Raw genomic sequence first — 25,065 nt, 5'->3', positions numbered from 1 at the left:
GCTTTGCATGCTTTCATTGCAATAAATCATAATCGTTGAGTATGACTATACACTCAGTCCCGTAAGACCACCTATGAAGCATCAAACCTGGGGGTGGGCTCAGGGACTCACGCATTATGCTATCACTCTTCTCCTTCTCCTACCCTAACCGATACATCCAAGCTAGAAGAAGTTTGTTAAAAAAAAACTTCTCTTCGTTCAAATACCTCTTAAAAGCTTCCCTCTGCTGACAGGATGAAGTTCTAACCCTGTAGTCTGATGATCAAAATCAAATCCACATCCTAAGGGTGTAAATCTCCCTGGCAATATGGGACCTGACTCCTGAGCATGAGCCAGGACCTGGCATCATCATAATGAGAAAGCCTTCCTGACCAAAAGGGGGAAGAGAGAAAAAGACAAAATAAAGTCTCAGTGACTGAGAGATTTCAAACCGAGTCAGGAGGTTATCCTGGAGGTTATTCTTATGCATTATATAGATATCCCTTTTTAATTTATGGTGTTTTGGAGGGCTGGAGGGAAGTACCTGAACTGTTGAACAGTGTGCCAGCATCCTTGATTCTTGAAGATGATGGCGTAACTACATAGCTTTCACAATATGACTGTGTGATTGTGAAAACCTTGTATCTGATGCTCCTTTTATCCAGAGTACGGACAGAGGAATAAAAAAATAAATAAGGATAATAAATAAATAAATAAATAAATAAATAAAAGGGGGAGATTAAGCGTAAAAACTGTGTTGATTGAAATACTACAGGATATTGAGAGGGAGAGATAAGGGGTATGGGATGCATGAGTTAGACGTTCTAAAACGGTCTAAAAATGATCATGGTGAAGAATATACAACTATGTGAAGATACTGTGAGTGACTAATTGCATAATATGGTTGGAGCATACATGTATGGATATTTCTCAACAAAATATTTTAAAAATTCAAATCCACAAGATGAGCACTTGCGCCACATTAAGCCCCGTGTATAGGGCTGGGCCTCGGCAGGCTTTTCTGACACGTCCCTCACCCCTCTCCACACCCATACCCACACCCACCTAGGCACAACCCCTCCAGCAGGCTCTTCCGTCCTGAAACCCTATGCAATTCTGCAAGAAAGCAGTGGCAAGACACATCTGAAGAGCCAAAGGTAAAAAACTGCCAATCAAGAATTCTGTATCTGACAAAATGTCTTTCAAAAATGAGGGAAGAATTAAGACGTTTCCTCAGATAAACAAAAGCTGAGGGACTTAGCCACCACTACATAGGCCCTAAAGGAAATGCTGAAGGGAGTTCTACAGGCGAACAGGAAAGGACCATAGATAATTGAGCCACATGAAGAAATAACGTTCGCTGGTAAAGTTAATGACATGGGTAATTATAAATACCAGTACTTTTGATTTGTATTTCCACTTATTGTTTCCTACAGAATCTGAAAGGCAAATGCATAAAATATGATTTATAAATCTATGGTTTCGATCTCATAATGTATAAATAGCAACATCTAAGTGTAGGGGGAAGTCAGGAGCGTTGAAAATAGTATAGAACACAGTATATGTATGCTATTATATGGACAGAGAGTAGAGTTTAGACTACCAGAGTCGGGTAAGGCAGAGTAATGGGGAGTCAAATGTAAAATGAGTATAAGGTTTCTGTCTGGGGTGAAGGGAAAGTTCTAGCCATGGATAGTGGTGAGGGTATATTGTGAATGCGATTAATTCCACAGAATGGTATGCTTGAGAAGGGCTGGGCTGGGAAAACTTATGTTGCATGTACGTTCACGCAATTTAAAAAAAAGGAAAGAAATAGAAATTAAAGACATAATGACAATTAAATGTAATACATGATACTGGATAGGATCCAAGAATGGAGTAGAAAGAACGTTATTGGGTCATAAGAAAAAATTGGAATACAGAATATAAGCTTTATGTCAACATCTTGAACTTGCTAACTGCACTTAAGGTGTTTACCTAAGTAAATATCCTTGTTCTAAGGAAATGTACATGGGATATTACATACAGGAATATGATTTTTATAACGTCAAATGTTCAGAAGATGAAGGATGGATAGATAGATGGATGGATGAGGGAAGAGAGAGGAAAAGAAGGGATAGAGAGAGGAAGGAAAGAAAGAAAAAGAAATGGTAAAGGTAGCAAAACGTTATAAAATTGGTGGAGCTTGGTATCTGCAGGGATAGAGTTATGTTGGGGAGTTCTCACTATGGTGTTTGTAATATTTTTGCAACTGTCCTGTAAGTTTGAAATTATTTCAAAATAAAAAGTTTTAAAAAAAAGCTTCATTATGAACTTAAAAATCTAATGCAAACAAAAACAACCTACCTTCGATCCATGTAAATATTGGGGTTGTGCATTGGGCTGTTTATCTCTTTGAAATTCCTGAGAAAATGGCAAAACTGTGCGAACAAATCTGAAGGATAAAAATTTTAAAAAGTTAAAAATATAAAGGTAATTCTTTAAAATAAAGAACTTTTCCACATCTACTATCTATATATATCCTCCTCCCAATTAACAAATATAATGATGAAGCAGGAAAATTCTGGTAAATCAAAACCCATAATGTAAATTAGATATAAATAACTCTGGAATATAAGGAAGGTATCCTTAAAATCCAAAGCTCAATGAGCAGAGTGAGCTCAGTCAGTGTAGGTCCTTCCACTAAACACCCTCCAAACCAGGAGAGTCTAGAAAGTGAGGCCACTTGCCCCATAGGCACCAGAATCATTTCAGGTTAATCCAGCCTTTTGATAAGTAATAATGGACGCAGTGTGCATGTCTGTGTCTGCATATGTGTTTGTGTGCCTATATTAAGTATCTCTGCATGTCTGCAGGAGTATGTATCTGTGAGGGTATCGACATCTGTGCACATTGTGTCTCTATACATGTATGTCTTTGTGCATGAGTGTATCTGTGTATATGCATGTGTCTGCAACGGTATCACCACGTGCGACTGTGAATACGTGTGTCTATATATGTGTATCTGCACGAGTGTGTGAAGTTATTGGCACGTGGACTGGACACACATGTGTCTGTGTCTGTCTGTCTCTGTATGTCTGTCTGTGCTCATATCCCTAGCTACATGAAGGTGAGGCACTGGTACCACGGCCAGGGCAATGGTCAGCAGAGGGAGCCCCACCCCTGGTGACTCGCCGGGCACCGCTCACTGTAGGGGGATGGCCCCTCCACGGCATCACACCAGCAAAGGTGCTGCCCACACATCACTCTCCATCACCTCCATCCACCTCTGATGGGGAGAGACAGGAGCGGACAGCAAAGACCTTAATATTAAAATCAGGGCAGAAATCACCAAAATGAGGCAGAATTACTTATACTGCAAAGTTTCCTTCAAGACTATTTAGAACAGAAAATGTTTTCCCAGAGAAAGAATATTTTAAATGCTGGTTAGATTGTAAAAACTGGTCTTAACTTATTTAACCTATGCTACAGCTGAGATACCAAATTGTTTCAACATAATATAACTACTCCCTATAATGCTATTTACTATTAAAATGTTTAAACAAAATAATACATGCACATAAATTAAAAAGTCGAATGTCACACTGTAAAGCTTCTGAAGAAAAACTAGTCTTCTCCTGCTACTTTTTACTCTCTTCCACAAATGCTGTTCACCATTTCTTCTGTTGGTTACTTAGATATTTCTAAATAATACACTTCTACAACAACTCTTTCTTGGTTCATCAGATTTAGATATTTAATTCTCTAGTAGGAAAACAAGGCTTCAGGACTCTTACATCCCACCCCCCACCCCCCATTTCACATTTTTCAGTTAATCTGATACTCAGTTTACATCTTATGAGGTTCCTGATAAGGGTGTTTTTATAGAACTCTCTCCTTTGGTGGCTAATTATCTCATTTTGTCTTCTACTTGATTTTTTCTATATCACTAAATGATTTCTTTCTAAACTCTAAAGCACAATCTTTAGAAAAATGTCCATTAAAACCAACTTTTAAGTTGTAATTTAATGTGATAAAATGCATCCACTCTAACTGTATACTGGATGGGTTTAGACAAATGTCTGCATCTGTGTCACCATCGTCCTAATTAAGATAGAGAACATTTCCATCACTGCACAAAATACCCCATGCCTCTTTTATCAGTTACTATCCCCAGGTATCTATGACTTTCTTTCTGTAACTATCGTTAGTTTTGCCTGCTCTAAACTTTCATATGATGGAATTACATAGTACGTACCCTTTGTATCTAGGTTCTTTAATAGCTTTTGAAATTCACCCACATTCTTTCAAATATCAGTTACTTCTTCCTCTTTATTGCTGGGTTTATTTTATGGGTCAACTTGACTAGGCTATGGTACCCAGTTATTTAATCAAACACTCATCTAGGTATCAAAAATGTGGTTAGCATCTACAATCTGATGGCTTTAAGTAAAGGAGAGCACCCTCAATGATGTGCGTGGGCCTTAGCCACCACTTGAAGGTTTTAAGAGCAAAAACTAAAGTTTATAAAAGAAGAAATTCTACCTGAAGACTGCAACATAAAAACCTGTCTGAAAGAAAAAAAATTAAAAAAAGAAATGAAAAACAAAACAAAGCAAACAAAAAAACCCTGCCTGAGTTTTCAGCCTGCTTGTCTCAGGATTTTGGACTTGCCAAACCCTATAATTGCAAGAGCCAATTCCTTAAAATAAATATATGACTATACCACAATTTGACTACTCATTTTTCTATGGATGGACATTTAGATGCTTTCAGCATCTGGCTATTATGAATAAGGCTGCTATGAACACTCAAAGGTCTTGTTTTTTTGTTTTTTTGCATGGGCCGTCACTAGGAATCGAACCCAAGCCACTGTGACCCACCCGCATAGGTCTTTTTTATGAATATGTTTTTGTTTCTTTTGGGTGGATTTGCTCGGTCATATGCTAAGTGTCAGTGACTTTTAAAAGAAACTGCAAAATAGTTTCTAAAAGGGTTGTGCTGGTTTGATTCTGTTATGCACCCAAGAAAAGGCTATGTGAATGTTAACCCATCCTGTGGGTGCAGACCTATTTGCTTAGGTTATTTCCATGAAGATGTGACCCATTCAACTCAAGGTGGGTCTTAATCATCTACTGTAGTCCTTTGTGAGATAAAAGACAGTAAAAGCCCAGAGAGCTTAGAGAGAAATGCCCAGAGACATCAGGAGACTGACTTGAAACCAGGACCAGAAGATAATAACAAGCAGAGGTCACCAAGTGTCTTCCCTTGTGACAGAGGAACCTCAAATGCCAGCAGCCTTTCCTCAGAGAAGGTATCTTCCTCTTGATGCCTTCAGTTGGACATTTTCACATGGCCTTGGACCTGTAAATTTGTAACCTAATAAATCCCCATTGAAAAACCTAACTCATTTCTGGTATATTGCTTTCCCACAGCTTTAGCAAACCAAAACAGGGATATGGTATTTTATAGTCTTAAACAGGAATATGTGAGAGACTTCCAGTTGCTCTATATCCTTGCAATACTTGGTACTATCCATTTTTCTAATTTTAGTCATTTTGAAATGGGTTTAATTTGCATTTTTAGGATGCAAAGGAAAATGCATTTTCTTGATGATCGCCAATGTTGAACTACTTTTCATGTGTTTACAGGCCACTCAAAAATCTTGTATGAAGTTTCTGCTCACATCTTTTTCCCATTTTACAAAGTGGGTCATCTTCTTATTAGTGAGTTGTTAAGAGATCTTTAAATATTGTAGATACCAGTCCTTGCTCATATGCCCAAGGCCATGCTCTACAGGGAGACCACCCAGCTTGGAGGCTCTCTTTCCTCTTTTCCTACAATCAAAAAAAAAAAAAAAAAGGAAAACCAACAAACCAACGTCTGAAAATGTGCTTTCGTTTCAAAGTTGAGTGAGTCCTGAACTAGCTGGGGCTGGCCTGGGCAGATCCACCAATAGATCCACCCTACCTCCCACGTCCAATGCACCGCCCAGATTCACTGTCCCACACTAGCAGCTTTCCATATGGGGCACAGCCCTTTATTCCCCCAAACAGGATACCATTAGAAGATGTTACTTGCAGACCTGTCACATGCCCCAAACTCTACAGGAGACCAAGGAAGTGCCCAAGGGAGGAGGATACAGGGAATTGAGGCAGGAGGATATAGGGAATTGAAGAAACTTACAGGGTTTCTAGGGGTACCCTGACCACGTCCTTAGGAAGGTTCCAAGTGGCCATGACCCACGGGAGTGGCCTGAGGGCAGAGAAGAGGGCACCTGGGGAAAGGGCTTTTTATTTGAGAATTACAATGATCATCAAAAATATTTGAACAAATGCAGTCACTTTGATGGGGAGCCTGAAGCCAGTGCTATCTCTCATCAATACTTTCCTGGCCTGTGCCAACTTTAGGGCCAGAGCGACCACTGAGAGAAGAAGACTCCCACAAACACTGATCCTACGTTCTCAGAAAGCAGATTCAATACATATGCATCTTATCTAATGCAGCAAGAACCTTATGTACATTAATACAATGGCCCAGTGTGCCTATTTTTGCAGAATAAAAAATATTCAAGTATATCTCACCACATGGCAAAAGCTCTAAAGCACGGACACATTTTTTTACAAGGGTTATTTAATTGCTTCCCCTCTCATCTATGTGCACGGGTTCTAATTTTATTACCATTCTGACATATTATTTGCCTAGCAAGTGCATTTTCACAGTTAATTCACATGCTACATCAACTTTAAAAATCTTTTCTGAGAAACTGGAAGCCTTAAAAGCAAATTAGCTTAGCTTTGATGGAGAGCACCTAGCTGGGCCCTCCTGCTGCTGCAGCTGGGAGGCTACAGCTGGTTCCACCTGCCTGTGTCTGGAGCACAGCCCAGGGCCTGGCAGAGGATACCTGAAGGGACATATCAGTACAGCCGGGAGGCCAGCTTACCATAGGAAATCCAATCCTGACACCATGGCCTGCCCCTCACAGGGTCCCCTGCATGGCCTTGCTTCTCTCCTCGCTTACTAGAGTGAGGCCCATCCCTTAAGACATGAGACCCTTGGCCTAAAACTCAGTAGCAATTCAGGTGATGCACGTACATACTCCCTGGTAGAGCAGGGGGGATGCTAAGGTCTACCAGTAAAGCAAAACCAAAAACCACTTCTTTATTTTAGTGCTCATAAGAAACACATACCCACTTATGATTTCACCTCTGGACCAGGCATGTGTCTCATCCCCTCCACGTCTCTGAAAGGTGCTGACTTGGAGGAAGGCCAGCCTCTACGTACAAAGCAGGGACCTCAGGGAGACAGGCCCCAGGGCCAAACCAGAGCCATCGTGGGACTCAGCTTCATTACAAGGCTGAAATGGCTGCTGTTTATCTGATCACCACAAAGTCGGCAACTTCACGTGTTCACCATTATAGTAAATTAGTTGATGGGTAGAAAGATGCTAACCTGCCCCAATATTTCACTGTGGAACCATAAACAGCAAAGAGGTGTCTACCATAACCAGGTACCCAGTACACTTAGGAAATGTGAACATGACTCGCAGGCTGCCATGGTGTATCCCCTGTGGCTTGTAGCCCAGGCTGTGCTCCGGCATGTCTCCCCATCTCCATGCACATGCCACGACACCTTCCCAAGGTTTGCTCAGAGTGGACTGGCCAACACCATGACCCTGAACCAGAAAACGAGAGGGAGCGAAGCAGAAGGGGATAATAAGACAGAAGACGGGGAGCCTGGCAACAAAGTTGCTCCTGAGACCTTTGGAGGGTGCAGGCCTGCTCACCGGTTGGTGGAGCCGTTGTAGCAGTAATTGGGCAGGAAGTCGTAGTTGAGTTCCCAGAAGACATGGAGGGTGATTCTGCCGTAGGGGGCCGACACGTTGTGGTTGGCCTCCCGGAACATGGCATCAAAGCTGTCCAGCGTCAGGTACTTGCTGAGCAGACTGTGGGTCATGCGGTTTATTTCTAAGAGGCCGTCCAACTCCTGAAGAACCACAAGAGGCAGGGGTATGAGATCAGGACTGAGGGGCACGTGGGAAGAAGGCACTGAGGGTCCTCCACAGGGCTCCATCTCCCACACAGGCAGACTGTGATGGTCTAGCCACAGGCACCCCAGGACAGAGCGGGGAAGGGAGGGGGCTGATGCTGAGAAGTCCAACAATGAAACTCAATTTGCCAGTGAACTTATGGCAAGAGTCCAAAGACTCTTTGAACTCTAACAGAAAAGTCCATTTCTGTTAGTAATGTGAGCTTACTTCTTTCACCTGAGCTTATCACTCTACAGGTGCTCCTTCCCCCAGTCGCCTCCTCTACTGCGGTCAGTGCTGCACTGCCCACCCACAGGGCAGAGCCCACTTGTTCAAGGCAACCCCAACCTGCCACCTCCTTTTCCCTCCACACCCTGAAGCCCTCATGAATGGCCTCCTCCCCAACTCATTAGCTGTGCCCAGCACCCCTCCTCTGCATCTGAACTGCCCTTACCCTGCACCTGGCTCACTTTCAACCTTGGTCCCACTCTTTTCCCTCTGGGAAAACTCCACCCCAACTCCAGCAATCCCAGTGAGGGCCTCACAGCACTTAGGAGGGACAGCATTTCACACTTACTCATAAGAGTCTCTGGTTCCAGTCTGTCTCTTCCCCTAAATCTGAGTGTAGTAGCTTGGAGCTATGTACCCCAGGAAAAAAAACATGCTCTTTCTGTTTGTTTGTTTGTTTGTTTTGCATATGGTTGTTTATAGCAGTATTTTTCACAATTGCCATAGGATGGAAACAATTCAAACGCCCATCATCAGATGAGTGGATTAACAAAATGTGGTATATGCGTAACAATGGAATATTACGCAGCAGTAAGACAAAATGATGTCCTGAAGCACATGACAAGATGGATGAGCCTTGTGGACATAATGCTGAGTGAAATGAGGCAGACACAAAAGGATAGATACTGTATGACTCCACTTTTATGACCATGGTATAGGTAAAGTTGGAGGCTTATAATACAGTATATAGGGGACTTAGAGATATATAGAAGCTAGAGATGGGTGAATGGCTAGCTAATGAGGCTGAACTCAACTGTTAGAGAATAGATAAAACTAAAGACAGTTCACTAGTGGGTCTATAATTAATATTATATTGAAGGTGAACATGATTGAAAGGGGTTCCACTGATTAACACTACAAATAAATAAGTTCTTGTATGAACCACTTCAAAGGTATGATTCTTGTACAAAGAGTGCTTAAGTTCAGAGTACAGGGGAAAACTGCTGTTTCATGCTGTAGGTTATATTTAACAGGAGAACATCAGCACTACCACAGCAACACAGGGGTAAACAATGGGGAGAGGGACAAGAGTTAAGGGGAGGTTTAGATTTTCTATTTGGTGAGAGCGTGTTGATTGGTTATCTTCCTCTTCGGAACAATGAAAAGTTTAGATGAAGTTTAGATGTTGATGGACTATGGAACATGGACTGTCTAATGAATGTAGGTGGCTGAAGGATGCACTGACTGAGATGAAGGATGGCGAATGATGGCATATATATATGATCGAATATTATGCTATTACAACAAGGAACGAGGCTGTGAGGCATGCAGCATGGTGAATGAACCTGTGGGACATTTGGTGAGGCAAAATAAGCCAGAAATAAAAGATCAATTATTTTATGGTCTCCATTAGAAAATGCTTATAAGAACACGGGGGCCTAGATTGTAAGCTCTTATAGCAGTCACATTTAGGCCAGAGTGGTAATTATTATTTCTGGATTTTGAGAGGCTGTCTTATATATGCATAACCTGGTATATAAAGATAAGAATGAAATCAACCAGGTCAGGATTGAGGTAATTCAGAATATAGGGGTAAGAAAGACATTGTCTATATTTTAGAACATCAACCACTATTGAGTCCAAGGGAAGAAAGTTTTAGTTTGTCTGGAACCTAAATTTTGTATAGCACATACTCTAACGAAACCTGTCTGGATAGCTCGTTTAAACAATCGAAACACAGGGAGCCCAAAATAAGGATGAGGGCCTTTAATCCTGTAGAGCTCAATGTGATGCCTGGATACATCCTAGAACATTAAGCAGATAATCAAAAAGTATTGGCAAAGTCCCTTAAGGGATGGGAGAAAAATTATGGAACTATTAAATTTTACCACTGGGGAAACCCCTGAATCTGATACTGTGTCAAACACTAGGGACACCCAAATGTATGGGCCAAGCCCTTGATCTTGATGTTTGCTCTTGTGAAGCTTATGTATACAGTGGAGAAGCTTAGCCTACCGACAGTTTTGCCTAAGAGTTACTTCTGGAGGACCTCTTTTGTTCCTCATATGTGGCCTCGCTCTCTCTAAGCCCAATTCTGCAAGTGAAATTACTGCCCGCCCCCCTATGTGGGACATGACATCCAGAAGTGAAAGTCTCCCTGGTGGTGTGGGAGAGGACTCCCAAGGATTAGCTCTGGCACCCCAGGATCAACAATGTCATCCTGACCAAAAGGGGGAAAAAGAAGTATAACAAGTAAGTAAAAGTGGCTGAGAGAGAAAACCCGTGTTCTTAAACTTAATCCATTCCTGTGGGTATGGACAGATTGTAAATAGGACCTTTGGATGAAGCTACTTCAGTTAAGATGTGGCCCAAATGAATCAGGCTGGGCTTTAATACGGATTACTGGAATCCTTTATAAGCAGAAAGTCAGACAGAAATAAAATGCCACAGACAGCAGCCAGACAACAGAAGTCAAAAGAATCTGAGAAACCAAGAGAGGCCACCAGGTGCATTGTCATGTGATAAAAAAGTCAAGGACCAAGATAGCGGGCAGCCAGACCCAGCACCCCAGGTCTTCTGCGCGAAAGGACTGCCTTGATAATGCCTTGATCTTGGATGTACCCTAGCCCCAAAATCACAAGCCAATAAATTCTCACTGGTTAAGCCAGCCCATTGCTTGGTATTTGCTTTGGCAGCTAGGAAACTAAACACTGATGGACCCTGACTCCCCTATCAGCCCCATTCATCACTATAGCCTCAGGGATGAGCAACAAAAGATACTAACTAGAGGTTTAATTCAAATGATAAATAAATAGTTTTTTGCAATCTCTCAAAATACTAGCTACTCCTTTTACTGAACTGCCTGCCCTGTTAGTCTAGCTCAGGGGCTATTTTCAAATGCAAGGAAGATAGCAGAGCAGAGTGGAACTGAAGGACATTCATCCCCAGAAGATATGTTTCTCCAAGGGGGGGCTCCCAGATCAGCTGGTGGACCTGCCCGCTCAGGAGTTTACCCACACAGTGTGAGCCCAGATTCTCCTCTGCCAACTCAGATATGTTCGCAAACTAATTTCAGTGATTCTCATCATTCAGTAAGTTTGGCGATACCAAACTAGGCAATCTCTAAATTAATACATTCCATGTTAGGCTGTATGAAGTTTGTAATCAAAATGTGCTACCCGTAATACATTTTCTTTAACTAGCTAGGCCATAATATTTAACGTTTTACTATTTTTGTTTAAAAAGACACATTAAATGTAAATAAGTATTTCAAAGATAAAATTGGTGAAAGTTATTAAGTTGCTGAAACTAAATTGCTCTTAAGATACTACAGATTTTCTCAAAGGTTTCAAAGTTTATTGTGAATAAACTGCAATTAGGAAGACAAATGCACAACCTTCTAGCATAACCACATTTAGGCAACAAAATCTCAAGTAACATCTGGTAGCTTTTCTTCTTTTCAATTCAGCCTATTACTAGGTCTTTAAAGATTTTTCAGATGTTAAGGACTGAAAAAGTTTTATCTGTGTGGGGTTTAGAACCCAAAAAAAGTTGGATTTTGCCAGGCATGTGGGCTGCAGGAGATTTACCTAATAGAAGGGTGGTCAGGAATTATTCAAAAGTACAGCTGTGTGGTGGAGTAGGTGAGCATGGTCACACATTTCGTTTAAGGGTTACATGTTTATTGCTTACAAAACTTGTCTAGCACTGTGTTGTTCAATTAGGCAGCCACATGCGGCTCCCAAGCACTTGAACTGTGTGGTTACATTGTGAGCACTTGAACTGGGTTAAATAAACTATATTGCCAAAATTAATTTCACCAATTTCTTTTCACTTTTTAAGTATGACTATGAGTACATTTTAGATTACATCTCTGGTGAGCATTTTTGACTCATGTTATATTTCTAAAAGACCATACTGGTCTAGATCTAAATCTTCATCAAATAACCCTAAAGAGTGGGAGAAAGATCAAGGTGATGGTGGAGTTACACAGAGAAGGACGGGCTTAACAAACAAGCATGAGTGCTCAATCATTATACTCATACTTCTTTTAGTCTCCAGTATCTTAGAGCAGCTAAAATTGTGAAATTGTAACCCATACCAAACTCTGAAGTCTGTTCTACAACTAACTGTTGCACTGTGCTTTGAAATTTTTTGCTTTTTTGTATATGTTATTTTTCACAAAAAAGAAAAAAAAGTCAATTGTGATGACAAAAAAATATTTATTCCTTCTAACTAGCCTCCAATGATCTGGAGCAGCTGGAAGGAAAAATCTGAGAGGGTGGTATAGTAACCCCTGCCAAACTCTCGGACCTGTCCTGTAACTACTTGTTGAAGAGTGCTTTGAAAATTATTGCTTTTTATTTTCTTTGCTTTGTACATATGTTACAATATGCAATTTTTTAAAAATGCTAAAAAATTAAAACAAGCAAATTCAGCCAATGACTAAATTAAAATCCCATGGCACCAGACCCAATGACAGCTGTAAAGAAAGGCTGACATGGGTCTCTGCGTGCCAGGACAGCCTGTTTGATTCTGAAGAGGAACTTGATGGACACTGTCTACCTGACATCCAGAGGCTGTCCTGTGTCTACTGGCCTCTCGCTGAGTGAGGTCTCCTCGTCCACCAACAGTCCTAAGCATATTTTCTAGTACTGGACAATTACGCTTTGCAAGCCCATTACCCTTTGACTGTGGCCTTTACTCTTGGAGGGTCAATCTGGTTGGATATAAAATCTTTGATTCATATTTTCTTTCCTTGTCTTCTAGTGTTAAGAGCTGCTGTTGGAGATCTCAAGATGATCTAATTTTCTTTCCCTTATAAGTGACGATCAATTTCCTTGGTACACAGAGGATTTTTTCTTTGGATTTATTATTTTTATTTTATTTTTGTTTCTTCTCTCTCCCCACCCCCACCCATCCCTTTAAAGCCCAAGACTTTATTGCAATATGTCTCTGTATTGCCCATTTTGGGTCAGTTTTTCAAGGTCACATGACATATGCTTTTAATACACTTTCAAGTGCTCTTTTAAGAATGTTTTCTTGAAATACAATTGTTAATATTTGTTCTACCCTGCTGCCTTGGTTTTCTTCTTCAGGGAACTCTATGATTGTCTATTTTCTTTAAATCATCTTCTCTCAAGATTCTTTTCTGCCTTCATTTCTTTCCTTTGCTTTTTCAACTTTTTAATTGGATAACATATATACAAAGCAAAAATAGAAGAAAGCAATAGTTTGCAAAGCACTCTTCAACAAGTAGTTACACGACTGTTCCCAGAGTTTGTCATGGGCTACCATACGATCCTTTCTGATTTTTCCTTCTAGCTGCTCGAGAATACAGGAGGCTAGCTTTCATTTCTTACTGATTTTGAAAACTCTCCTTTCAATCTTCTCTTTCAAGTTTAGTCGTCAACTTCTGAAATGATTTGTTCTCGTTTCTAATTATGCATGAGTTTCATAATCTTTTTTCAAAACTTTCTTCTCTCCAATTGCCTTTTCTTGAATTTGCTAAAATTCTGATTTATGATGCATTTTCACAGCAACTATCACTTTCTTAATTATTTAGCTCATTTGAAAGATTAGGTTAGTTTTGTATGTTTCACAGGCGCATTACAGAAACTTATTCTGCACTTACTCCCTTTTTCACTATAATAAATATTTTTAAATGGGACCTGACCATGATCCTTATCTGTTGCTCATTTGTTAAATACATTAAATCTACTATGAACTAGGGCACTTACTTTCACTGAGTTTAGTCTATCCATCCAAGAAACTGCTTTCTCTCAATTTACTCAAATTATCTTTCATTCACATTAGAGTTGTAGATTCCTTTGTACAAGTTTATCACATCAGGTTTATGTCCAAAAATATCAAACAATTAAGAATTGTCATCTGCTTGCTCATTACTATTAAAATACAAATATTAATAAATATTAATAAAATACAGTTTTATGTGTTTCCATAGATAAAGGTATAATTTATTCAATACTGGAATTATTTGTTCTTTGAACTCAGTTTAGAATTTTTAATACTAAGAGAAGAGGCTAAGAAGATACACAGGATATGCCAATCTCATTTAATGCATATTTTTTTATTTCTAGGCAAGAACTGGTTCAATTTATCAATAAGGACAAAAATAAAATTAGGTCCAGTCCTCATGACTAGTCTACCACAAAATCTGTGGAGCCTAGTAAAGGAGAGACCACTTACAACTATCGATGTCAGGTCTTCACTTTCAAATCTTCCAATTGCCAGTTCCAAAGACTTATACATAGCTGCTGAGACACGCTGAGTAATCAGACGGTTGAGGTCTATTGATCTGCCAAGGAGCTGTGGGGAGAAGGGAAGATGTCAGGAAAGGAATAAACATGAAAATTGTAAGAACAATGAAACACAAACAAGTAAAAAAAAGAAAGAACTCTCAGAAAATTTTTGCAAAAGACAAAAAAATTTCCTAATAGATGGTGCAGTAGATCGGCTAGTACGCCCCGGAAGCGGTCCAAGTCCTAACTCCTGTTACTGTGAATGGGACCAAACCTGGAAATAAGGTCTTTGCAGATGTAACTAAGTTAAGGAACTCAAGATGAGATCATCCTAGATTTAGAATGGGCCACAAATCATGTTCTTATAAGAGAAAAATGAGGGAGATTTGACATCCACAGGGAAGAACAGTGAAGATGGAGGCAGAGATTACAGTGATGCTGTCACAAGCCAAGGAAGGCCAGGAGCTACCAGAAGCTGGGAAGAAGTGAGGAAGCATTCTTTCCTAGGGTCCTTGCTTACATCTTGATTTCAGACTTCTGGTCTCCAGAACTACAGAGAATAAATTTCTGTTGTTTTCATCTACCAAGCTTGTGATAATTTGTCTTGACAGCCCTAGGAAACCAATGAAAAAGGATAAAGTAGAAATTTAAATAATTTAGCTCTGAGTCTATACATAGGTGTTATGACCAAATACCCTATTTTCTTGGAGATAAAATTCTGAAAGCCACAGCCTTAAGGGCCTTTTTATTGTAGCATCCTTTGTATTGAATTTATACTTAAATCATGGGCAGAAACCCTAAGACTCAGTAATCACTAGAGAATCTGGATCTGTCAACTGTCATGCGCCTTACAATGTGTCCAGGACCCAATTCCCACCACGAAGCGCACCCTGCACATACCGAATCTTCACCAATGCTACAGTGATGGTGGTTTGGAGAGGTATGTACCCCAGAAAAAAACACATGCTTAACTCTAATCCATTCCTATGGGTGTGAACCCATTGTAAGAACTTTGGATGAGGTTATTTTAGTCAAGGTGTGGCCCAACCCAATCAGGATGAGTCTCAATTCTATTACTGGAGCCCTTTATAAAGAGAATGAAATTCAGACAGAAAGAGAAAAATGCCATGGGAAGCAAGAAGCTGCAATTCGACAATACCCTGAAGAGAACAGAAAGGCTGGGAGAGGCCACTATGTGCACTGTCATGTGACAGAGGAGCCCAGGACCAAGGATCCCTGGCAACCAGCCCCAGAATGCCAGTCTTCAGGAGGAAAACATCAGGTAGAGGATACCTTGCCTTGGACTTTTTCCTAGCCTCAAAAGCATGATCTAATAAATTCCCACTGTTTAAGCCAACCATTGCATAGTACTTGCTTAAGCAGCCCAAGGAAATAAAGCAATGCTAGAGAAAAGAAAATTACCCTATCTCTATTTCAGCGTCCTAAGAACACATCTGTACTGCAATATCATTTCAGCAACATAAAAATATAAAGGGAAAAAGCACTGGTAAAAAATGTTCCAAAATGTGAATAGTGGTTATCTTTACTTAATAGAATTATACGGAAAATGTTTCCTAGAATTTTCTGCATTTTCCTATTTTTTTATATAATTTAAATGACAAAAAATTAGTACTGTATATCTTTAAGCTTTTAGTGCTGACCAGGCAAAAGCTTGTCTCAAACACTACCTTAGCTGACAAGGATTTCTCATCACCCTTTCCTTAATAATTTTGCCTTTCAGATGGCTATGGGGCCTGCTTGCCTCCAACAGCACGAGTCAGGCTGGGTGCAGAGGGACAGGCACAAGCATCTTCTTGTCTTCTTTGGGTCTGAGATTATTCAGTAGCAATTATCTGTCTTTAAAAATTTTTTTAAAAGCATATTCACACTCATGAACTTATACCTGTGAAGACCTAGTTAGCTCCAGAAAGCCCAACCTTTTCCCTATACAGTACATTTCCAGCTGGGGCTCATGTTGCACCCCACTCACCTGCACATGCCTCTGTTTGAGCAGCGTCTCATAGCGGTTGGAGGGTGGGAGGTGGATCGTTGCACCCTGATTCTTGCATTCTGATCGTAACCGCTTATCAAGAAGCAAACTAATAGAAAGGAAATGTTTCCCACAGTGTAAATTTTCATGGAATTGTCAGATCTAATTATATAAGATTTTTTATCAAGATCACCAACCAGATACTTACCTTCCTGCCATAACCTTATAATATGCAAATATCTGGTCTGCTAACTTGTAAACAAATTGGTCAAAACATAGGTTCACCTGCATAAAAAGAAAGCACACATTGGATTTTTGATTCTCTATATCAAGACCAAATAACACAATTTACATTTTTAAAAAAAGTTTCATTAAAGCACCTAATTAATGCTCTTATTAGAAACATACTAACTGTCCAACAACAGCAAATGAAATAAATTAGTGTGTAGACAGGAGTGACCAGTATCAGCCACAAAAAACCACGTATCAGGAACTTCTTCCTAGAAGAGAAACACGGTCTTATTCTCTCAAATACAAAGGAATCTGAAAAGTCCCTCTTTGGGGTCTCTGCCCTGGGAGACAGCATCTACCATAAGCCTCTACTTCACAGGGGTTTCTGCCATGGGCACCTCTGCAGGCACTTCCTGGACAGACACTGCCACACTGGGAGCTGTGGTCAGTCAGGGGACCTCAGAGTGGACCCAGCTCTGAGACTGCACCCTAAGGCTTGCACCCTTGCCTGCATGTGGGGCTAGTACCCACCCCTACCTGGTGGACTTGGAGGGGAGCCACCCAAGGACCCACGGCAGGCCCTGGCGGAGAGAAGTGGGAGGTTTACCCTCCCCATATCGGCCCAGGAAACCCAGGACATCTTCCTTGATGGATAATTTCAGGTGTTCTTTGTGAGAAGGCAGAAAATGGAAGCCTAGAAACACAAAGTCCATATAGTATAGTTGCAATTGGCTGAGGTTAAGTGATCATATTCCTTTAAGATACAGCTAGATAGTAAGACTTATCTTCTTAGCTGTATGTACACTGACCTCACAATCTCATTCGTAACAATCTGTCCTTGAGAAATAAATGCAAATAAAAAATCATTGGCAAGGAAGTCCAACGAAGCATCCTTTATAATAACCAAAACCAAAAAACGAAAACTGAAAAAAAGAAATAGGGATTGCTTCGAGCCTTTCTGTTCCATACAATGCACCAGCTGTATATCATGCTTATGATATAAAACAAGTGAAGATATGATGTGTTGTCAGTGAACGTGATGAAATGGCACATATTGCAAGAGTCCACATTTACAGATGTAAATGCACAGAGAGAACTGTAGAAGGGTTCGCACCAAAATGTTTACTTTAAAGTTTACGTCATTGTCCAAACTCCCCGTATTAATTCCTTTACTAACTGCAGAGAAAGGATATTAAGTTAGCCTTTCAGAAAGTGCCTGAGTGCTCACCTCAGCCTCGATCTCATCGTAGAGGAACTGCTTATTGAACCGGGTGAGGGCGTAGTGGGCACTGTCATTGTACAGGTCCAGCGAGTAGAGGACATACCTGCAGAAGGCGCAGTCGTCACTACCCATAGCCACAAATCTCTGACCAACACAGAGGGATTTCTCTGTCTCAAGGCTACAAGACCCATAAGAAATGCAACTTTCATTTTTTCCCTCTCATACAAGAAAACCCTTTCTTATTTAATACCAAACTGTGTTCCTGGTGGCTTTACATGAGAGATACTAGGGTCTGCAGAAATGCCTGGGTCTGCAGAAATGCCTCTTGGCATCGCTGCACCACCAGCCACAGAGCAAGCTGGGGCTAATCCACTGGGGGTGGGAGGGATCCACTGGGAGATCCACAGGGGACTACCCCTTGGGAGGGGAATGCACAAAGGGGCCAATCCACCAAGGATACTGATTCCCTGGGGGGCTGATCCACAAGGGACGCTGACCCACCGCAGATGACCCACAGGGGGTCAATTCACCAAGGACACCAATCCACAGCAGACTGACCCACTGGGAAGGCATACACTGGGGCCGATCCACTGGGAGCCAACCCGCTGGGGGCCGATCCACCACCGACACTGATCTACTAGGGACCGATCCACTGGGGACCACACATTTGCTTCAGGTTGCTCCCACGAAGCCTGCTCAGCACAAAAGGGCACCTTCCTCCCACGTTTCCTTGACACCCTCTCTTCAGGTCTCAATCCTTTCCCACAAGCATGCCATGTTTCTAATAATAAGCATAGCTATTCTCTTAATGTTAAAGAATGAAACAGCCGATTGAAAAAGAAAAGTGTACTAAGGCCCCAAATCCCATTCAGACCAGAGCGTGACCCCACAATAAGCCTGACAAAAGCCCCTGTCCTCTCGGCCCTGTGTCGGGAAAGGCCTTTGCCACCAACCAGCCAGACTTCCCTCTGAGGACTCCCTATCTCAGGTTCTCCCACAGGGGCAAAAGGTCACTCCTGCTTCATTTCACATGAGAACTGAATGAGCCAAGCGGGTCCAGCAGGAACCAAGGCAGTTCCCTGGAGGCTTCATGCAGCACTGCTGGCTCCCCCTACTTGATTTCACACTTACAGTCCAGCCTGCAAAGGCACACCTCACTGTCCCCTCAGCTGGAGTCCCCGGGACCCACGGACCAATGCCCTCTGTCACAGCTCAGAGGGGTTTCCCTTGGCTCCCCAGTCTGCTCACAAGGACCCTGTTTGTTATTTTTCATTCCATGGGCTCTAACTGCCCATCCCAAGTCCTGCCCCCAAACTGAAACTACTTAATTACACTCTTCCCCAACTTCATGTGAGTCAGGGGTCCTGATACAACAGAGACACAGGACACAGGGGGCTCCAGACTTAACCCCCCCGACCTTATCCATTGTCCTAGGCGAGTCCCAGGAACTAGCACAACAGCTGTACCCAGTAAGAACTTAATACACTCTACCGTCCAAATTTCCTGGTTTTAATCCTAAGCCAGGAAACATGTGGCTTTTATCAATTTCTGAAGTCTGACCCCAAGAAATATGACCTCATGTGAAATACTTAACACGGTTGAACCTCCTACACCCACCCCAGCTCCTCATGCCCTCGAGGACCCCTGGTCACCGCGCGTGAAGGTGAGCGACCCCATGGGAAGGCACACACTTACTCCATCATTGACGCCTCTTTGGTCTCCAGGATATGGTCCGTCAGGATCCAGGGCATGGACATTTCAATGGGGAACTGGATTCTCCGGCCCATTGTCAATTCCAAGAAAAACTCTCTGAACCACAGCTGCGAGAGGTCGCAGCACTGCTGAAGCGTCTCTTCAGAGATTCAAACAACACAGGGTTAATCTTCCCCAAGCAGAGGAAATGAACAAGAGGCGTGAGCCAGAGGCTGCTGACAGGCCCAGCGTGCTCCCTGCCCCAAGTCCCTAAGCCATGCGGGGGAGTGGATGTGAGCACAGGAAGGGGTCACCACACACTGGACACCGGGATGAGTGGTTATGATGCATGTGCAGGTAAAACTCCCATCCTGTACGCATCCTCACGGAAAGCACACCATCAGGCCTAGTGCCAGATGGGCAGAGCCTCATGTGCAGATGGGTCCTGCCAGGTGGGAAGGCATCTGAACCATGGGAGCCAGGGGGAAAATGTCATTTGAAAAATGAGGAATAAAAACAGGGTTATTTTAACTTAGGATAAAAACAATCAGCAATCTCCAGGGTGCAACAGGATATGAACAATCAGTAGGGGTCTAGCAAATGAGACTCAAAAATATGTTTCAAGCCTTTCAGTTAAAAACAAATGCATTGAAACTCCAATAGCTGCAGCATTCCCATTAGCATCTTAGATGAGAAGCGTCACAGCCAATAAAGAGAGAGGTCTCCTGCTTTGAGCAATATGCTTTGGCAGAGGCATGGACATAGGTGGGAAATGATGACAAATAGCAGACCTGGCAAGGGCAGCAAGTGTGATCAGACGTTGCTGTGACAATCTGCGTATTTTATTGCCATCCAGGTCTAGACACGGGAAATGGGTTATATTCGACTGCGTCTGTGGCCCGGCTTGGGTTTAAAGACTTTGTGCTCATGTGGTGCAGTTTGCCACAGCCACACACGCTGCTCGGCCAGGAAGCCTCTGACTGCCACGCACACCCAAAGGAAAGGAAGGGTAGGAGTGAGCCAAAGGGCATGGCCACAGCCACGCAGGCAGTGACATGCCTCCCCTGTGTGGGCGTGTGAAGGATGGAGCAGGCAGCCGAGGCACTCCAGGTGGTGTTAGCGGTGTTAGAGCATGCTGAGCTGGACACTGCAATCGGTGTCTCTTACCGCTGAAATTTATCAAGTGAGTGTAGAAGAATGACTCTCGATGGAATTTTTCTATGTCCAATATGGTGGGCCCCTCAAGGCTACTTCTCAGGGTTTTCTTGGAACCACTTTTGTCCGCAATGAGGGACTCTAGCATGGTTCTCACCATGTAAAGCTGTGTTATCCAAGGAAACATTGGCAGGGAGAAAATATACATGGTACATTAGTTACACCAAACTCAGAAAGCCACAAGAGATCGACTGCTCCACTACCACCCAGCCAGTGCCTGAGCTGGCGGTGGAGACAAGCCGCACAGAGGCACAGCTGCTCCCCGGACAGGGTCAGGTGGCACCCTCCTCAAAGGGTGGCCGAGCACCCACTAGATGGCCTATTGCTGCTGCTTGGGGGAAAGAACAACTTGTAGCGGAACAGTTCACCTCTGTGCCACAAACGTCAACAACAGAGAAACAAATGAAGTTATGTCTTACCACCAAAGGTTAAAAGAGGTGGATAGGCGTAGGACTGCCTCAGAAACGCGTTTACCACATGCAAGAGCCTCTCCATCCCCAAAGACTTGAGCTGTCGTAGCAGCTCGGCAGAGCCCAGGGACTCTGCCATGGTGCGCACCATGTATAGCTAGACGCCGACAGACAGGGAGAGGCGGGAGAGAGTCGTTAGTCACAGAACACACACGTCACAGGGCAGGGGGCACACGCAGACGGGGACTGGTGCGGGGCTGGGGTGGGGGTCAGAACTCCTCCTCCCTAGAGACAGGCCCTAGACCTTCCCCAGACATTTTCTAGAGGCTTCATACAGAGCTAGCAATGTGCTTTGCTGGAGATTTTCTACAAAATAGAAGACATTAGAAAAGCTCCCAACACAGAGAAGAGGAGTAGGAAGTACAGGGTCCCCAAAATAGGAGGGAAAGAGCACAACGGCCTATTAAATTGGACTGTGAGAGAAAGCAGAAAGCTGCTTTGGTTAAGGCCTGAACATACCAGGACAGAGGGCAGTGGTGGAGGTTCAAGATTAACGACACACAAAAGCAACATTTTAAAAACGCATAACATTTTACATTTATGGATATACATTTGTAGACCTAAAGTAAAAACTCTAATCGTACATTTAAACACCAATCAAGCAGCACAGTATAAGTAGACCCATGGAAATGCTCACCCACACTTCTAGGATAGGAGTTGAAAAGGAGTCAAATAAACTCCTGAATCAAATTTAAAAACCAGAGAACCACAAGCGTCTTGGCTATCGATGTAGAGTGAAAAGAAGGGGCAGAGCTGGGCCTGCACTCTCCAACATGTGCTCGTTTGGTGGAGGCAGAACTTGCCAAGGAGAGGACATACTAACGTTGGCCTGGACACAAAGCAGCGACCTCCCTCTACTCCGGCCTCCTTAAAGCCCTCCCACCCCCAGGGAGACACAGAAGGCGGGTGGAGCGGGGGCGAGAACCTGCGTGCTGGATGGTCCCACGGCGCGCCGGGGCACCTTGATGTCAAATCCGCTCTTGGGGTCCTTCTCACCCCGCAGGGCAGGGTCGTTGAATGGCTCGTGCCCGGCCTCCCAGTCACACACAGTTTTCCTGATGGCCTGCAGGACACTGAACACAACCCCGCCAAGTCACATGTCGGCACACTCAGGGTTTACAAAATCCTCTCACAACCTGGCAAAGACGGTCTGAGAATGCCCGATTCTCAAATCCAGCTCCTTTTCCGGGCTGAGGCTAGGGATGGCTAACAGACGACTTCGAGAGATTTTTAAAGTACATTGTTTTCTTGGGATTATTATTACTCTCAGAAGATTTGACGTGGTTTTCATTTGCATGAACTAGCCCAGAAATTTTTTTTTTTAACGTCCTGCAGTCAGGTAGCACTGAGCCATGTTAAGGGGTCAAGGGAAAGCAGAGTTCAGACACCTCCTGAGCAAGTTCTGCAGTTGCCCCATTCTCCCGTGTAAAGGGGAAATCACAAACACACTGAGGAGACCAGGCATGTGTTGGGGCATGCTCGGAACAGGGGGTCTCTATCCACAACAGCGTTCCATGGTGTGCCCCTTCCTGGGCTTCAGAGAAGGGGTCTACCTGATGGGGAAAAATCTTGCAAAAATTTGAGTTACTTTGGAAAATGTCACATATTTCAAGGGCTTTAAGGCTGGAAGTAAAAACAAAACAAAAAACGCTTCACAGCTTTTCCATGTAAAAGCCAAGACTCCACCTAGTGTGCCTCAGACACATCCCACCTGTAGAGACCACCCTCCAAGGCCAGGCAAAGCCCTTCAAGGCTCACGTCTGCACAACCTCCAGGACACGTCCTGAGCCTTCCATGTGGCAGAGATGGGAGGCACAACTCAAAACAACAAAAGCCTCAAGCCCTCAAGGTGAAAGAAAAGAAACTGGTATGGACGATAGTACAATATTTTTAGTAACACTAAAAGCATATGAGGCCAAGAAGACAAATACACAAGAAAAAGAATTTGAGACATCTGTAAACCTCTGTATACTTAATTTTACATAAAAATCTTTGAAAGATGCCTTTATCTAAAAAAACAAACAGGAAGGGAAAACAAGCTCAAGACTGTTACCGGAACTCTGTAATATCAATGTGGTTTTCAACCAATCTGCAAGGCAGCCCAAAGCAAAGCAAAGCAAAAACACCAACTACCACACATTTGGAGAGAGGAGAGAGAGGGCTAGCCGGGCTGTCCCATAGGAACCCAGAGATCAGAACAGCTGGAAGAAAACCGAGTCATGCCTGCCCCAAGGTAAACACGCCATCTCCCCTGCGTCTCCAGATGCCCTGCGTTGTAAGTTTTTCAGGGTAATCACCTCACTGCAGTCCATTCAGAGGTCATTCACCCAAACAGGCGTCGAGAGGTGGAAGGAAAGCGTACTGAGCGTACTTTATGAAAACACAACCGGACAGTGTGGAATGAATTTTACCGCAGGACTTCCGGGCACTGGCCGGGTGAGGGGCATGCTGGCGGCTGACCTCTGCACGACGTTCTTCTTCTTCTTGACGGCCTGGCGGAGAGGCTCGCGCAGGGTGACCTGCGAGAAGTCCTGCAGCGCGGCGTAGACGGTGTGCCGGATGGCGTGGTTGAACACGCTCTCCATTCTCCCCATGAGCACCTGCAGGCCTTTGATCATGGCGATCACCTGCGGGGGACAGCGCCATGTCCAACACCCCGGAGGAGAGCGGAGCTGGCCGTAAGCACAGCTGGGACCAGCCCTCACCCCTGCCTAGCGTTGACTCCTTCCCCAAGAGCAGCACCCTGAGCATGCAGCTGCTGGCCAGGGCCAGGGCCTCCGGCGGCAGATAGTAGGGTCTTGCTGGGCATTTGGTAACTGACTCAGAGCACATCCAGGGCTCCGGTGGAGGACTTCACAAGGAAACAAAGATATCATTAACTAGGAAAGAAAAAAGAAGTTACGAGAGTTGGAGACCAGAATCGCTCTATTTGATACACCAACAGACACTGAATTACTATGCGCAGGAAAAGGCACTGAGTTGTTTACATATCGCCTTCAGGCTGGCAGCACAGGCGCTGTAATTTCCTTAATTTCACATGCATCCTTCCTGTTAGTTTACACTGAGAATGTTTGATGATTCTGTATTGCTTTTCTAATCAGAAAAAAAAAAAAAGAAATCTCTATTAAAAAAGCTAAAGTGGAAAACCCAAAGTGAAATGGAAATACTACATATTCAAAGTTAAGGGATAGAGGAAGAGATGTGCTTAAAGGTAAATTTACAGCTTTAAATGTCCATATAAGAAGAAAAGCCTGAAAATAATAATTACCTAATATTTATCATGAATTTATAAAAGGAATAACAAATTAACCTCCCCCCCAAAAAAAGTAGAAGGAAAGAAATAAATATCTAAATGCAAAAACTAATGAAACAGAAAGTAAACCTATGATAGAGGGGGATCGACAAAGCCAAAATTGATTTTAGAACAAAATAATAAAATTGATATACACCCCCAAGACTGGTCAAGAAAAAAGGGTTAGCTCAGTAGCCTGGATTGCTAAAACCCTGCACATTCCCAAGAATGGCCTGTCTTGAGAACCAGCTCTTGGATGACTCCTAGGAGCTAAACTAAGAGCCCTTGGAATGTTCTGTCTGAGAAGTGTTTCTGCACGCCTTAGGGTTTGGGGCATGCTGATGAAAGGTGGCTAAGAAACCTCAGCAAACATATGGTGAGATGCGGAAAACTTTCCCTTTGAGACAAGGAACGAGACAAGGATGCCTGCTATACTATACCCCTGCTATATAAAAAATAGAGATCTTACCTAGAG

At 43.0% G+C, this 25,065-nt stretch overlaps 1 protein-coding gene across 3 annotated transcripts in view; it reads right to left on the bottom strand.

The window, feature by feature from the left end:
- CYFIP1 (cytoplasmic FMR1 interacting protein 1) overlaps positions 1-25,065 on the bottom strand; it is a 100,287-nt gene that overhangs the window by 15,441 nt on the left and 59,781 nt on the right. For 2 of the 3 annotated variants that reach the window (XM_077123961.1, XM_077123964.1), the window contains 10 exons: positions 23,759-23,925; positions 22,224-22,371; positions 20,781-20,934; positions 19,617-19,773; positions 17,928-18,024; positions 16,677-16,753; positions 16,469-16,577; positions 14,426-14,545; positions 7,745-7,944; positions 2,326-2,413 (listed from right to left, as the gene is read on the bottom strand). In XM_077123961.1, coding sequence (XP_076980076.1) covers positions 2,326-2,413; positions 7,745-7,944; positions 14,426-14,545; positions 16,469-16,577; positions 16,677-16,753; positions 17,928-18,024; positions 19,617-19,773; positions 20,781-20,934; positions 22,224-22,371; positions 23,759-23,925 — 1,317 coding nt within the window. Of the gene's footprint in view, positions 1-2,325; positions 2,414-7,744; positions 7,945-14,425; positions 14,546-16,468; positions 16,578-16,676; positions 16,754-17,927; positions 18,025-19,616; positions 19,774-20,780; positions 20,935-21,247; positions 21,396-22,223; positions 22,372-23,758; positions 23,926-25,065 lie in introns of all 3 variants that reach the window. The other variant, XM_077123962.1, reaches the window with a different exon arrangement.

The sequence above is a fragment of the Tamandua tetradactyla genome, chromosome 12 (assembly GCF_023851605.1).
Source record: "Tamandua tetradactyla isolate mTamTet1 chromosome 12, mTamTet1.pri, whole genome shotgun sequence".
NCBI classification, from domain to species: domain Eukaryota; kingdom Metazoa; phylum Chordata; class Mammalia; order Pilosa; family Myrmecophagidae; genus Tamandua; species Tamandua tetradactyla.
This window is presented reverse-complemented; position numbering and strand designations above follow the sequence as displayed.